The sequence below is a fragment of the Erpetoichthys calabaricus genome, chromosome 2 (genome assembly GCF_900747795.2).
Source record: "Erpetoichthys calabaricus chromosome 2, fErpCal1.3, whole genome shotgun sequence".
NCBI lineage: Eukaryota > Metazoa > Chordata > Cladistia > Polypteriformes > Polypteridae > Erpetoichthys > Erpetoichthys calabaricus.
In genome coordinates, this window is record NC_041395.2 from 113162796 (window position 1) to 113179536 (window position 16741).

The 16741-nt window shown below is 35.4% G+C and overlaps 2 protein-coding genes across 2 annotated transcripts in view; one reads left to right on the forward strand and one right to left on the reverse strand.

Moving 5' to 3' along the window:
* The first annotated feature begins 1367 nt into the window (after positions 1-1367).
* Positions 1368-11276, forward strand: mrps22 (mitochondrial ribosomal protein S22). Its single transcript, XM_028794390.2, has 8 exons — positions 1368-1537; positions 3251-3414; positions 7874-8038; positions 8692-8835; positions 9750-9833; positions 9969-10114; positions 10199-10307; positions 11095-11276. Exons 1-8 carry the CDS (start codon positions 1408-1410, stop codon positions 11182-11184), a joined length of 1032 nt encoding a protein of 343 aa, XP_028650223.1. The 5' UTR covers positions 1368-1407; the 3' UTR covers positions 11185-11276.
* A 1378-nt stretch (positions 11277-12654) lies between these two features.
* The window catches only part of copb2 (COPI coat complex subunit beta 2), a 31301-nt gene continuing 27214 nt past the window's right edge, over positions 12655-16741 (reverse strand). Inside the window, exons 17-22 of the mRNA XM_028794389.2 lie at positions 15241-15455; positions 14513-14605; positions 14024-14207; positions 13879-13944; positions 13453-13566; positions 12655-13293 (exon numbers count right to left, since the gene is read on the reverse strand). Of these exons, the coding sequence (XP_028650222.1) occupies positions 13198-13293; positions 13453-13566; positions 13879-13944; positions 14024-14207; positions 14513-14605; positions 15241-15455 (768 nt within the window). The 3' untranslated portion in view covers positions 12655-13197. The remainder of the gene's footprint in view (positions 13294-13452; positions 13567-13878; positions 13945-14023; positions 14208-14512; positions 14606-15240; positions 15456-16741) is intronic.

A 16741-nucleotide genomic window follows, 5' to 3' on the forward strand; every position in this document is an offset into this window, starting at 1 on the left:
AATCTTGAAATTTCCACTTTAATCTCATAGTTTATGTCATGATTAAAGCTGAAATTTTGACTTTAATCTCAAAATTTCTACTTCAATTTCGTAGTTTATTTTGTCATTAAAGTAGAATGTCGTAAACCTCATCTTAAAATCGATGTTTAATTTACTAGAGTTCTTCAAACCCCATCGTAACCAAAGCAGCATGTTAAATGCTTTGTATTCTAAGTGTTCCCCGACCCAGTTGCTAAATGACAAAATAAACTAATATATTAAAGTAGAAATTTTGAGATTCTTTTAATCTCAAAAGTTTCACTTTAATCTCATATCTTATATTGTCATTAAAGAAAAAAATTTGACTTTAATTTCAAAATAGATCTTTTTTTCTTCATTGTATCCCTATTTTTTTTTCTTCACTGTGGCCCTGTATAAATCAGAGTACTCAGTGATAAACATACTGTAGATAATGAAACATCATGCAGACTTCACACTGACAGCAACAAGGTGTGGGATTCAAACCCAATCTAGAGGTGTGAGGCAAGAATGTTGGCCACTGTGCCACATGGCACCAGAAATACTGTAAATATATACTGACCTACCTGTAAAGAACCAATATAAGTGTTGGAGATTGTGAATTTTAAATTATATTTTCTGTAAACTCAAGCAATCTGGATTTGAGATATAAACATTAATACAAGGCCAAAGAAGAAAATTTCACCTTACATTTTTAGGTTATTGTGCACATAGTATGTTTTAATGTTTTATAAATACAGTATATCAGTTTATCCTTCTCCTCCCTATATTGAAACAAGACTAGTACATTAATAATAAAACAAAGTAGTATAAAACTTACAGTATATCACAGTAACTCCTGTACTGTCCCGTTGACAGGTTTTTAAGCAGAAGTTTGTTCTAAAGGAAGGTGACAAGACTTGTGTGTCGTTTTCAGAGTCTTGCTTCAAGTCATGAGATTAAACCAGTCTAAAAATGCACACTCTTTCTCTCAATAATTTTCTTATTTGCGTTTTTCTTTAATTGAATTGTCTGCCAGAGTCAAGAAACATTTCCCACTTAGTAAAGAAACACATTATATCTGAAAAATACTGAAGTCATACTACCACACTTTCGTATAAAAGACCGAGCAATTTCCAGAGCTGACATAGCTCTCAGCGGTATATCTCATGATTAACGTATTAATTAGTCTGAATCAAAGCCTGTAGCTACTTCAACGATAACTGTCGTATGAAAAACAGTTTCATGGACGTGACTGGTGACAATATAAAAAATAAATACTCTCGCTGTCGTATCAATGTGTTTATGATGAGGGACGAACGATGAATATTACTACGGCGCTGAAAACAACATACCCCATGATGCACCGCGAAGCTTCACGTGGGCTGTCATTCCGGTGTCGGCGTTAACATGGCTGCGCTCGGTGTAACGCGTTGCTTCTTTCGGCGTTCGCATCAGCTAAAAAAGGTGGAGACGAAATGCATCGTCGGGTTCGGATGGGTTCTGAGGAGATATGGTAGTGTGGATTCTCAAAGCAGCAGTGAGTTCATGCTGTTTCATTTTTGTTGGCCGCGGCCAACGTGTTAAAGTGACCTTCCGCAACGGTTTCATTTGGTCATTAATAATTCGAGAACGCTATTAATCACTCCATTGTTTGAAATTATATTTTATATGCAATTTCATAAATTGGTTTGTTGAAGACTCATCAGAGATTGTTTATTTGATTATACTGTATGCTTTTGCACATTTAATGTTTTCATTAAATATTTACAAAGATCCTCGTATAAGGCATAATGCCTAATTGTTTATCAGTCAATTCTGTCTGTTAGATATTGGGGGAAAGACTATAATTTTATTGATAGTAACATCGACAGGCTATCCTCGGAGCTCATCTGCAGTAAAGTTATAGTTATCTGTAAGTCCTACATCTCACAGATTTTACTTAGTTCTTCATTTTTATCAATGAAACATGTTATGAAATTAGGACATGAAAAGCTAAAAACTATCCACGCTCATTTATGAATTCATATAAAAATTGCAGTTTTTAATTCACGACATGGTAAGGGTCTTTCGTATCAAACCTTCATCCAAACCATTTTCCCCTGGAAGCCTTAGATATTCTTAAAGTGAAAAGAGCTACAAAAGCCACTGCACCATCTTACAAGAGAGTGTGTTTAGGAATTCCTCACAGTTAATAAGCAGAAACCATGCCTGAAATGTGTTTATATATGCTATGGGGTCATCCGTTAAGAAAGTGCGCTCCAGTAAAGTGAACTGCATGCATAATGTGAAGATCTGTTCTCTTTTACTATGGGTTTGAGAAACATGAAACAATCACACATCCATCAAACCTTGTATTGTTTTTTGTTTTAATGGTAACATTCCAAGAAATTCAGAACAGTTTATTTTTAATAATGGAGCCACCACAAAACATATACAGATATGACTTTTATACAGAGCATAAATAAGAAAATGAAATAAAACTTAATTAAGTGACAGCTTAGGTTCAAATTAACAGAAAACACTGTCTTTGGCTTGATGCGTAACCGACAGTAGATAGGCTCCAGTTTTCTCATGATCCAGCACTGAATAAGAGGGATTGGAAAATGAGCGGGTGGAAGCACTGCAGAAAAAATAGTTTTTCCTGTGAGAGTGTATAGATCTTGTACTTGTGTATTAAACGGACGGCATGACAAAGGAAGACAAGTGTTTTGATGAATACATAACAAATTTATTGGGATAAAAAAATTGAAATTTACAGAAATTGGAATATTATAGAAATACACATATACAATTGTTTTGAGGAATTCATAACACATTTATTGGGATAATACAGATACAAACGTCGTGGCACAAAAATTGAAGAGGGGAGGTTGCTTAAGGTTTTCCCCTACCCATTCTAGTGTTGGGCTCCGTGGGGGAGGTTACGCTGCCGTCCGTTTAGTACACAAGTACCGATCTCCACTTTAGGTTTAACTACCACTTCATGTTATTTTTGTATTATTTAAAATTAAACAGATGTTTCAGCCAAGAGTACTTATGTTTGCAGCATTCCCAGCCTTTCATTCTGTTTTGAGTTGTACAGTCTAGTTACTTCTTATCCATTCTCATTTGTCTCATGAGTGAAGCTTTTTTTCAGAATAACCATTCAAAAAATTCAGATTTTTGTAAATTCAATATCAAGAGACCAAACTAGTACTTGAAAAGTGTTGTATTAAAATGTTATTGGTATTTTTAAATGTTTTTTTATCAGATCAGTCTTCACTTGAAAGCCAGAAGTTGAAGTTTTCAGATGAGAAGGTACAAAGCATTTTGACCAGAATTACAGGTCTTGATTTACAGAAGGTTTTTAGGCCTGTTAAGATGGAGATGAAGCCTCCTTCATACCATCTGATGACAGATGAACAGCTTTCCGAGGTACATTTCCTATAATTTTGTCTTTCATTTTGAGTGTGTACACACTACAAATTGACATGTAATAAATACTACTTCTATTTATTCTAGTCAATTAATAAGCCCTAGTCAGTGATAGCCATAATTTTGTGAATATTTTATTTTTAACTAAGAAACTGTCATTTATATTTTGTTAGTTGAGCACATCATAATGCAAATTATAGTGCATGTTCTTAATGTTTAATTTCAATTAAATTAATTTTTTAATTCAGATTCATCTTGTATCTTTACTGTATCATCCCCTTTTGTATTTTGTAATTGTTCAGTATGTTTTCATTTGTGTTTACCAAGAGTCTAAAGTGAACAGAATTTAGGTAATTTTTCTGTCTTGTGCTGTAGTAAGAAATGACATGGTATGGTTATATGTATTTGTATGATTAAATGTGTGTTTGTGAGCATACTCTGTAATGCATAGGCACCACATCCAGGTTTTAGCAGGATAAGCAGATTTGAAAATGAATGCATGGATGCATATTTGTGTGTGTATGTGATATTCGTTGCATTTCTTACAAAAGGTATTGTTAGAGGCAGGGGGTGTTAATGTAGATTCTGATGTGGTGTATCGAGAGTTGCTGAAATATGGGAGGGGCTGTTTTCACTGTCCTTCTCAGGAGAAGAGGATTACAGTTTCCAGTTACTCTTTAAGTATTTCTGTTTAATTTTTTGAAGCTTAGAACTGTGTTCTAAATATATTTTTCTACTGTTCTTTTCTGTTATTTGTCAACTGTTCTGAGGAGACATGCAAGTAAGAGTTTCATTACACTATGTATATGTATATTCCAGCCACTATTGTCTCAGTAAACTTTGCTCTCTCTGTTTACCTTTTTCTTTTACAAGGCGTGACAAGTCTTGTGTATTGATGAAATACAAACAAACAAATTGAGATCAGCGGTTATCATAAACTAATTCTAATTGGATTAATATTCACACTTCCACAGAATCAAAAAATAATGAATAATGGCCTTGTTCCTACCGAATCAAGACTTAATTATGGCCGTACTGAAAATGACATATTATAACAGCACACCCCCTCGCCAATCTTTGTTTACAGTGCATCCGGAAAGTATTCACAGTGCATCACTGTTTCCACATTTTGTTATGTTACAGCCTTACTCCAAAATGGATTAAATTCATTTTTTTCCTTCAAATTCTACACACAACACCCCATAATGACAACGTGAAAAAAGTTTACTTGAGGTTTTTGCAAATTTATTAAAAATAAAAAAACTGAGAAATCACATGTACATAAGTATTCACAGCCTTTGCTCAATACTTTGTCGATGCACCTTTGGCAGCAAGTACAGCCTCAAGTCTTTTTGAATATGATGCCACAAACATGGCACACCTATCCTTGGCCAGTTTCACCCATTCCTCTTTGCAGCACCTCTCAAGCTCCATCAGGTTGGATGGGAAGCGTCGGTGCACAGCCATTTTAAGATCTCTCCAGAGATGTTCAATCGGATTCAAGTCTGGGCTCTGGCTGGGCCACTCAAGGACATTCACAGAGTTGTCCTGAAGCCACTCCTTTGATATCTTGGCTTAGTGCTTAGGGTCGTTGTCCTGCTGAAAGATGAACTGTCGCCCTAGTCTGAGGTCAAGAGCGCTCTGGAGCAGGTTTTCATCCATGATGTCTCTGTACATTGCTGCAGCCATCTTTCCCTTTATCCTGACTAGTCTCCCAGTTCCTGCCACTGAAAAACATCCCCACAGCATGATGCTGCCACCACCATGCTTCACTGTAAGGATGGTATTGGCCTGGTGATGAGTGGTGCCTGGTTTCCTCCAAACATGATGCCTGGCATTCACACCAAAGAGTTCAATCTTTGTCTTATCAGACCAGAGAATTTTCTTTCTCATGGTCTGAGACCACTCCAGGTGGGCTGCCATGTGCCTTTTACTAAGGAGTAGCTTCCGTCTGGCCACTCTACCATACAGGCCTGATTGGTGGATTGCTGCAGAGATGGTTGTCCTTCTGGAAGGTTCTCCTCTCTCCACAGAGGACCTCTGGAGCTCTGACAGAGTGACCATCGGGTTCTTGGTCACCTCCCTGACTAAGGCCCTTCTCCCCTGATCACTCAGTTTAGATGGCCGGCCAGCTCTAGGAAGAGTCCTGGTGGTTTCGAACTTCTTCCACTTACGGATGATAGAAGCCACTGTGCTCATTGGGACCTTCAAAGCAGCAGAAATTTTTCTGTAACCTCCCCAGATTTGTGCCTCGAGACAATCCTGTCTCGGAGGTCTACAGACAATTCCTTTGACTTCATGCTTGGTTTGTGCTCTGACATGAACTGTCAACTGTGGGACCTTATATAGACAGGTGTGTGCCTTTCCAAATCATGTCCAATCAACTGAATTTACCACAGGTGGACTCCAGTTAAGCTGCAGAAACATCTCAAGGATGATCAGGGGAAACAGGATGCACCTGAGCTCAATTTTGAGCTTCATGGCAAAGGCTGTGAATACTTATGTACATGTGCTTTCTCAATTTTTTTATTTTTAATATATTTGCAAAAATCTCAGGTAAACTTTTTTCACGTTGCATTATGGGGTGTTGTGTGTAGAATTCTGAGGGAAAAAAATGAATTTAATCCATTTTGGAATAAGGCTGTAACATAACAAAATGTGGAAAAAGTGATGCGCTGTGAATACTTTCCGGATGCACTGTATATTCCAAAATTTCAAGGCACCTTCAAAGCCTTGAGTGATGGTCTTGTCTATGTTGTCCACTACTATAAAACTTGTTTACGGGCAAATACTTTTAATTTTTCAGTCTTCTATGAAATGTACTGCCTAGGTAGTGCATGGCTTAAGTGTACAAAGTAGTGGTAGTGTTGAAATAGTGGCTGATATTTTAAAGTTCTGCTGTCAGTTTTTTTTGACACTGATTGTAAAGCTTGTGCAAAACCCATTTGGAAAAGTATTTTGTATCCAAGGTTCTTAACAGTTTCTTGAAACCTCTGATAAGATTTAGATACTGTACAGACAGAATCTTTATATTATGCAGTATGCTAAGTCACTAAAGTTATCTTCTCTCACCTGCTGCTTGTACTCTCATGTGTATGCAGGCAAACAGCGAACATTAGCAGGGATGCTCTTTGGCACCAGTGAGGAGATGAAGAGACATGCTGGTAGCACTGCACGTGCCTGGCTGGCTTTCTCATATGAAGCAATACATTTTATCTGTAGATGTTGGAAGAAATTTGTTGCGTTTCCAATCTTTGTTGCAACTTCATTTTGGCATTGTTTGCTGAACTCAACTGCTTGCACTGTCTCTTCCCAAGCAAAATTCTACCATTTTCAAGCAAAACTTAACATTACTGGTTTTTGGGACTACATGACTTGATGGGAAATTCTTCTTATTCTAATACACACTATGTTGTTTTTGTCATTTTCTTCAACGTTACTGTACAACATAGATGGTGACGATTTAGTCACGCTTAGAAAAAGCAGTGGGTATTTTACAGATTTTATGTTACTTTCAGTAGTTGTTGAAAGTAATATTAGAGTATTGAACAGCTCAATGTTCAAGGATAAGTTCAGCATTTTTCAAAGACAGTGTTTATGCATTTGCCACATGAAATTGTGCACCGAACATGTTGCAATACCACTGGAGTTTTAATTGGAATTAACGGGGTATGGGTACAACTGGAAAACAAAAGCCTTAAACTGTACGTTCAGTAGTCTTCTGAAATAACTTTTCACCCCCTTACTGGGGAGAGGTTTCCTCTAAAAATAAAATCAAAGTAAACTTTTCATGCCATGTGGTTATTTTTATTTTGGTTTACTTCTGTATTTATGTGAGAACTCACACAAGTGAATAGTAAACGTATCAGTACCTAGAAAATTTAAGAAACATGCAATAAAATTAATATTTCCAGATTCCTTTTGTTGTCACAAACGTGATGGGGAAACAGTGTGCATGTTGTCTTTTTTGGAAAGTCAGAGAAGATGTATTTGGTAATTTTTAGACTTTTATTTTCTGATGGTGCTTCGTGACCTGTTGCCTCCATTGTAAGGTACCAATGGAAGAAAGTTGTTTTTTTTTATTATTATTTATTTATTTATAGAAAATGCTGGTCTTTGGAACACAATTTCATGTTTGTGAAGAAATAATTTAAGCTCGAAAAATACTGACCCTTATCCTTTAACTTTTGAATACTTAAATTAAAAAAAAAAAAAAAAAGGTCTAATCAAAAAGTCTGTATATTGACCAGGCTTAGCGACTAGTATTTCTTGATGTGGTTCCAAATAAATACAACCGTCAAATCTATTTGAAAAAGTATACAGTGACTGCACTGAAATGTTTCAGGACTAATACTCTGGACTATAAGGGTTCTTTTTGTATTATTAAAATAGTTCTAAATACTGTACTTGAATTAAGTGTGAAAATGCAACTTTGGAGTAATAACTTCAAAATTTTTAGGCCACAAAAACAGCAGAAGAAGTGGCAAGACAGAGGTTACAGATGCCCCCAGTTCTGCCAGAACGCAAACCTATTTGTGATATTTTGGCAGTAGACAAAATCTTGGATGGACTTGAAAAAAGCAAATATGTATTCACAGATATCACCTTTAACGTTCCTCATAGGGTAAGTGCAAACCATTGTTACATATCAGCCAATATGCCGTTGATTCCAATAAACCATTCGTAATGTGGTCATCTTAAAATGTGAATAATGATGAAAATGTAGAATAAAATCATCTGTTCTTAAAAACTATCTATATCACAGCTCCAGAGTCGTGGTTTTGAAATATGGCCTCCACTGCATATTTGGAGTTTTTATATTATTATTATATGACTGTGAGGGCTTGCCTTCCATGTCAAAGACTAACATTTTGGGTTAATTGATGACTTTAAATTGCCCATTTGGGGTTGTGGCTTGTTTGTTGGGAGGTTTGGATAAAAATGTTAGTGTCATTGTATCTCATCCAGCGTGCTGCCAGTAAAGATATAGGTAGCCTGCCACCCTGTAAAAATAAGTTAGAAAAAGGATGGATGGATAGATTAATTATAAGACATGTTAAATGTTTTTGATGCAAACCATTTCATTGCGTAAAGTGCTTTAAGTATTTTAATTAAATTATTTTTTTAAACTAGAACACAAACTAGAAAGACTTTTACTATTAACCCCAAAATTGGAGAGAAAGTTCATTATTGGTTAGCATTTGATTGAATACTGTTTTTAGCTGGATTATGGAATTGATGTTATTTAGAAATACTGACCAACAAATGCTATTGTAGGAACGTTTCATTGTGATTAGGGAGCCTGATGGTATCTTGCGCAAAGCAACATGGGAAGAGAGGGATCGGATGGTGCAGATTTACTTCCCCTTCAAAGGCAGGCGACTGACTACCCCAGCAGTTTTCAAAGAGGCAAACATGAAGGTATGTGCAGTCTTAAACATAAAATATGCAAATTCTAAAAATGTTTGATTTTTATTTTAAAATCTTTGAGATTAGGTGAAAAAAAATCACTGAGAACCATGGATGCTCAGTTTACTGCTGCCATGAATTCTACATTTTAACAGTACCTTCTTTGAATTATTTATCCTTATCCAAGGCAACTTACAAAAAGAGTTACACATAGTTAATCTGAGTTATTACTAAGAATTTTTAAAAAGTGACAACAGGAAGAAAAAAAAAACTTAACATAGAGAAGAAAAGAAGTCGAAGTAAGAGCCTCCAAATAGCAGTTGATTTCAAGCAGAGAGGCAGAGGGGTGGAAAACCTAAACAGACTCAAGATTCTTTCAGGGGTCTCTTCCATAGGCTCCTAAACATAAGTAGACTTGTGGAGATCTTTTTCCACAACCTTGGGAGCAAGACCTGATAAGGTTGTAGGCATGTATAGCTTTCTAGAAAAAGAAGGTTAAGTTAATAGACAGGCCTGGGAATTTTCAGAGTAAAGTTGATAGACCAGAAATGGGAAACAGTGAAGAGCAGAGTCTTAAGGGACCTGTAGTTCAATAAGTAACTTTGATCTGTATCCTAGTAGTAACTGAAAACCAGTGAAGAGACAGAAGCAGGGGAATACTGTAGATGATGGGAGGAACAGAATATACCATTTAGACAAAACTGCAAAGAAATCTCTGATGATATCATCTTACTTTGAAAAGGGTATTTATCATCCTCTGCACCTTGCTCAGGTGTCATCTGCTTTATAACAAAACCGCATATTTCACATATAGCAGTTAAAATGTGTAATTAATGTGTTTTTTAAATTAAATTCTAAGCTTCCCATTGAAATAATTTTCTATTAAATCCCATCATCTCACATTCTAAATTATGGGTTATTTATAGGTTGTATTTCTTGAGGATCGTCATGAGTTTCTTCTAAACCATTGTCTTGTTCAGTTTGAACCAGATTCTGCTGAATATAAACAAGTGAGTGAAAAAGTATTAAAATGCGTTTTTATTTTTAATTTCTTGCAAAGTGTCAGATTTAATATGTCACATAAATGTTTTAGCTGAAAATTGTACTGCTAAATAAGCACATTTTCATATATATTTGTTTTAAAGATTCATCATTTGACTTATGAGAACATTGATCAGCATGGCAAATATGATCTCCTGCGCTCAACTCGTCACTTTGGTGGAATGGTTTGGTATTTGGTTAGTGAACGCCGAATTGATGGACTAGTAATAGATATGATTCAGAGAGATTTGTAAGTTTATTATTATATTATTATGAGATGCTTCATTTTTCATATTTTGAAGGTGAATACTTTATTTAAACAATAATTTTACAGAATACATGATGCAGAAAGTGTTGTTGAATTGTATCACATGATGTATCCTCAGTGCCAGTCAGCAAAGGAGGCTTCTGAGCAGCAAGCTAGTGGAATTAACTTACTTAAGGTAAGCTGCATCTTGTATTATTTGGTAGTATTTTGTGTTAGGGGTTGTTATGAAATTCTTAAGCACAATTTTTTTTCTCATTTTCACATTTAACTATGTATTGAGGACAGTAATCAGGAAGAACTATATAGACTGACTGTTCTACACAGATGATGATAAAAAAAATTAATTAGTGACAGTGGGAGCTAATAGGAATAGCTAAGTTTTAAGAAATGTGTAATTCAAAAAATTTGGTATGCATATGCATTTGACCCAATTCATACTGTAATGTGAGTTTTACATTTAACACCTATCTTGACTGCATTGTAGTTCTCACAATCCAAAACTGGGTTAAGTGGATTCAAAAAGGGATGGATGGATAGATAAAAACTCAAATCTATGCAACTTCCTTTTGTCAGTTTATTAAACTGGAACAATGCTCACATGCGTATACTGACATTTTTAGAAAGGGTTAATCACCAAACGAACATACTCCACATTTTATAATCAATTTGATAATCATATGTGATGTTTGAAGCATTCATGTTTTTTTAATATTTACATTTTGGCCACATGCTGGTGTTAGTAGCCTTTTTTTATTAATATTTACAACCTTATTTGTTAACCTTGAATACTTCATTTACTTCCCATATTGTCATGTCAATGTAGGATTGCATGTAGGACTGTGAAGATAGGCCTATCAGTAATTCATTAATTGTAACACAGGCTTTTGAAATGTTACTTTTTACGATCAGGTTCAGCGTAGGATAACTTCATTTGTTTAGAGTATGTTTTCTTTCTTCCACAGGTGTATGCCAGGACAGAATCCAAGCAGTCCGGATATATTGAACTTGCACTTCAAGCCTACCAACAAATTTCTCTGCAAACTTCAGGCTAACACTTTTCTCAAGTGATGACTTTGTCTTGTCATATAGATTACTTATGATAGATTTCATACTGATTGAAGAATAAACTTTGATGACCACTGTCTGTATTCTATAAACAGGATTTGTATGTGTTCAGGAAAACTGGGAATTCATGAAAAGTTATCAAGCCAACATCTGTACTGAAAAGTCCTTGAAATTCTTAAAACAAATTAAGTGGTACTTTAAAAGTTATGAATTCCAATAATCACATATGATGAGATAAAATAGCTATTTTGCCAACAAAACACTTGCATCTTACATTAATATCACCTTGTGCTCATGCATGTGAACTGGTGTAGATATGTAGTAGCCATCAGTATGCACATCAAATTAGCAGCGGTTAGTGTTAAGTGGTAAATAGTTAGCAAGGTTAATTACATTGTGTATATTAGACTTGTAACTGTGATTGAGTGAGCAGTCAGAAAGCCAGGAACATGTGCATTTAACTTGAAATGGTTGGAAGACACTGACTAGAAGGACTGGCATCAACAGGACAAATCAAATAAGTACATGGCTGGGTATCATTATTGTAATAAGAAATTTGACATTGGGAATATGGAGTCTGCTTTGAAAAGCCATACGAAAGAAGGGCAGTTTTGTGAACTAAGGAAAAGCAAGGACACCAGTAATTGTTAATGTTTTTGGACCTTTTGTTGTATCTGACTGCTGCACCCACAAGCTGGGCAAAGGATAAGCTGGCAGTAGCACTACTGAGAGCTGTAGTGGGGCTAGTTGCCTTCTTTGTCTTCATATGTGGCCAAAAACAAATGTTTAAAATCTGAAATCCTCAGGGTGTTAAATGTGATGGACATTCATACAAGTCATAGCAAAGTACACAGGGAAGCACTTTCAGGAAATGTTTCCCAAAGGTGTGAGAAAATAGGGAGTCAGAGTGTGCATATATGCCCTTCCCAAGGCATACCTCATACTTTTCCTTTACTACCTAAAATATGCAAAAATGATTTTTTTATAATAAAGGTATCCGGTCACTAGCACCCGAACACAGTAAAGTTTCTGTATTTTTTACATGTGCTTTAAATTATTACATTTGTAAACAGTACTTGAACAAAACATGCTTTTAACAATTTCTAAGTTTTGCATGCACCCTCATGTATAATAACATTTGTTGTCCAAAAAGCAGTAGGTTTTGTAAATGTAATAGCTCTGCCTAGAGTGAACTACATAAATAGTGCAGAACTGTTCTATTACTCTGGGTAAACAGTGTGAGCTTCAATGTTAGTTTTTATAAGCAGTCAGCAATTTAAAATTGTTCACATGTCTGAGTTTAGGCATATTCTTATTAGGTTCATGTAATTTTTTGTGGATATTCAAAATTGGAGTGTAAAGTAGTCCTGGATTCTTGTGCTAGTTACTGGAAAAGTCATAAAAATTCCTGCAAGTATACAAACCATGTGTAAATTATGTCAATAAGGTAGGCCGACTCAGGTTTAATTTTGTTTTATTTACATTGGTCCAGGAGTCACTAGTAACTATATGAAAAACATGTCACTTTTGATACAAGTTTAGTTGGAACAAACCTGTAAAGGACTGAATTGTTTCTGTGCATCTTTATATTTCTTCTGTGTTAATGGTGAAATGTAGTTCCAGCTGTGCAATGGGCTGGGTGAGACTTTTTTTGAAATGATAGAAGCTTAGCAATTTCTTTTCTACTTCTCAGTTTAAAAAAAAAAAAAAAAATCACAAATCATACTTCTTGGTTGCCATACCCTGAATGTTTAACTTCAGAAGTACACTCTAAGCATAGAAAACACAATTTAAGGAAAGCAACATTTTTCTTTCCAATTAGAAATAGAAGTGAAAAAAGTCTTTATTTTTTAATTTTGTACTTTCAGTACAAAAGTAAATAGAGCTGGCCACTAAGGTGAATTTCACCAGTGTGCCTAAAAAAAAATGACACCACTGTTTATATTAGATCAAGAATAAAATACAAAAGATTTGGTCTCTTAAATAATGCTGATTTCATTTTAGTCATCTAAGAAGTCATCATCCAAGTTTACATCAGTTGTGTCAATGTCTTCTAAATCCAAATTATCCAAGTCATCTTCAAGCTCTTGTAATGTCTGAAATGGAAAATAAAACATGGATCAATTCACAGATTATGCATATAGGTCAAAGGAAAAAAAATACAATACAGGCAGCTGTCTGCGTAGTGCTACCATTTGACAAATAGTTTGATACAGTGTACAAACAAACCCACGAAGTAAAACCCAACTATTTACCTCATCAGTTTTGATATTTGATGTTGAAATCTCCTCTATTTTTGAGCCTACGTCTGCTTCATGTTGTGATTCACTGCTTACATTAAGCATTGTTTCTTCTTTCTTTTCAGATTCCTTTAAAAGGTTCACATTAATATAGTAAAATATTTTTATTCAGCAAAACATTTTACCAAATATGTTTAAACCTTAGCAATTTAATTACTGGAGTTACAGAATACTTTTAAGCTACTGCCATATTAATTGTGTCTGCAGTTTCATAATGCATTACAAATTATCAACCTTTATACAGAGACAGGACAAATAGAATTTCTAGAAAACTAGTGATTCTGTTATTAGCAGTTTAAGAAAACAGACTGACACCTTTAGAAACAATATTGCATATAATTTAGGGCTCAATGTCAAACTAGACATAAATCTATACTTTACCTGAATTGTTCTTTCTTTTGGTTCATAGTGTTTTGCCTCTTCCATTAAATTCCTCTCTTCATTTGGCTGTGAATTTTAAACATTTTAAATACATATTCAAAATAACATGTCTTTAACAAAAAAGGAACAACAAACCAGTATTTACAGTGACTAGAGGGTAGTCTGTAGCTGGTCTCGAGCTTTGAAGAGTGGTCTCCCTAAGGTATTGTTCTGCTACAAATGCTTCCTTCAGCCCTGGAAAAAGGTTTTCATATTCTGTTGGATCGGCCAAGGATTCTGCTGCCTTTGGGTTCACTTTACTGAGAGACTCTCGCCAAAGTTTAACAACCCTAAAAGATAAGACAAAAATAACAACTGAATGTTATCTCTGGTAAAATCAAGTAGGTTTACTGTTGTTTTTGTATTTTTTTCCTTGCAAATACTGATGTTTCCCACAAACTATTCCTGTGATATAGTATGTAAAATTTAGGAGGGACTGAAAAACAGCAGGAAATACAAAGTCCTGCACTGAATAATTAAAGAAAAACAAAATGATTAAAACTTTTAAATCGGTTTCTGTTAGCACTCAGCATTCTAATACAAAAAAGGTCCACACCATTACTAAGTACAGTAGTAACACAGTAAATTACTATACCTTGATACTTGACTTGGGAGATATGTACGTGCCAAGAAAGCAGCTTCGGGAAGACGTCCTGTCTTAATAAGCAGTTCTAAACAATTGTTAAGACTGGAAGAAATATATATATACACATTAAACATGTACAGTTTATAGAATAAACAACATATATGCACATTACAGATTTGGGAGACTTAGACATCCAAACTGGACCACTATTCTAGTCTGGAATAGACTGGCACTCCAACTAAGATCTGTACCTGTATTTAGCAATCGTCACAAAGTAGGGAAAAAGCCCTAACTGTCAAAAAACAAAACAAAAAACAAACCTCACAGTGACACAAATTTGGTTGTGCCATTAGAAGTAGGAGTAAAAGCATTTTATCTATTGACCTAACTTAGGAAACTACTAACAACTTCACCAGGATTTAGTCAGTCACACATTCTGGGAAAGGCTGAATGTTTTGAAATGCTATACAACAATACTCAAAAATATGTCAATTTGATAGAGGGAACAATATACTATATTTAACAAATCTTGTGCATTACATAGTTGGTCCATCTATTGCGCAGAAGCCATGTGCTGTCAGCTGAAATGAAAAGTATAAAATGCAGCTTTGAAATAGCAAATGGCCCTGTGATACATTATTCTTCTTACTCATAGAAATGGCTGTTTTTGACAACAAACAGGATAACACAGGTTTATGAATTGGACGGGAGCAAGAAAACCTAATTCAGAAACTCACTTTCCCTGCAAGAAGTAGGAGAGGAAAGCAACATTGTTCTTGCCATCTTTCTCGGCCCCTTCTGCAAGCTTGTTGACCATTGCAGCATTGCCAGAAGCAGTTGCCAGGAGTAAAATTCCACCATAATCCTGGGCATGATGAAGGCATTCTTGGGCAAGCCCAAACTGACATTTATTGACAGCCAACTCAGCTAACTGTTTCCATTTCTGTTCAGACTGGCAAATCAATAAAAAAAAATGTTAGAATACACATAATTAGGCAATCTGAATGAAAATGACTATGCATATTTGTCAAATAAGACTCATTATTTTCTAGTCTTTACTACAAGCAAAATATGACCAAATTATTTTCCAAACCATAAAAATACTCTGGGTATGTAAAGTTTTATAAGGAGAAGAAGTGGCTACTTTATAATAACTTAAAAAAAGTTCATGTACTACTGGAAACAACAGTATATAATGTAATATCAATTCCTGCCTTTTCACAGCAACAGAAGGCACCAAAAAATGGCACTGAGCAGAGCACCAGGACCCACTAATATGCACAGCAGCTCACACAATTTGAAACATTAATTAACCCTAGCCACCATGTCTTTGGAGATGTGAAACAAAAGCCAATGCAGACATAGGAAGAAGAGGTAACCTACACGTGGACAAAAATGTGGCATGGGATTCAAACCCAAGACGCTGGCCACAGAATCTGGGAGGAGGCAGCACTACCCACTCCTCCACCATGAATCAACTAAAACAAACAAACAAAAAAATAACTACAGTACATACTTCAATAGGGATGGTGTAAGAACTGATACTTCAATATCAAGTCGATAATAAAATCTTGAAAGCCTAACCGTACTAGTTTTTTTACAGCATTGGTAGCATGGAGTTAAAGTCAGTAATTCACTCATGCGTGACTGCAGTCTTGTTTCAAGACTGGATTTGTGAAATAGAGAGACTGTCTGGCTACTGAACCTCAGATCTAGGCAGTGAAATGCAGATTCTGGTCCCGGCTAAGGAACAGTGTAAGAACACTTTTTCCCTTGCACAAATACAGTCATATGAAAAAATTTGGGAACACCTCTCAGCCTGCATAATAATTTACTTTCAACAAAAAAAGATAACAGTGGTATGTCTTTCATTTCCTAGGAACATCTGAGTACTGGGGTGTTTTCCGAACAAAGATTTTTAGTGAAGCAGTATTTAGTTGTATGAAATTAAATCAAATGTGAAAAACTGGCTGTGCAAAAATGTGGGTCCCCTTGTAATTTTGCTGATTTGAATGCATGTCACTGCTCAATATTGATTACTTGCAACACCAAATTGGTTGGATTAGCTCATTAAGCCTTGAACTTCATAGACAGGTGTGTCCATTCATGAGAAAAGGTATTTAAGGTGGCCAATTGCAAGTTGTGCTTCCCTTTGACTCTCCTCTGAAGAGTGACAGCATGAGATCCTCAAAGCAACTCTCAAGAGATCTGAAAACAAAGATTGTTGAGTATCATGGT

Excerpts from the sequence above, each read along its gene's own strand:
- mrps22 (XM_028794390.2), top strand. The coding sequence starts at position 1,408 with ATGGCTGCGCTCGGTGTAACGCGTTGCTTCTTTCGGCGTTCGCATCAG. Across the intron at positions 8,836-9,749 it reads TCAAAGAGGCAAACATGAAG|GTTGTATTTCTTGAGGATCG; the intron begins GTATGTGCAGTC and ends GGTTATTTATAG. Across the intron at positions 10,308-11,094 it reads GTGGAATTAACTTACTTAAG|GTGTATGCCAGGACAGAATC; the intron begins GTAAGCTGCATC and ends TTTCTTCCACAG.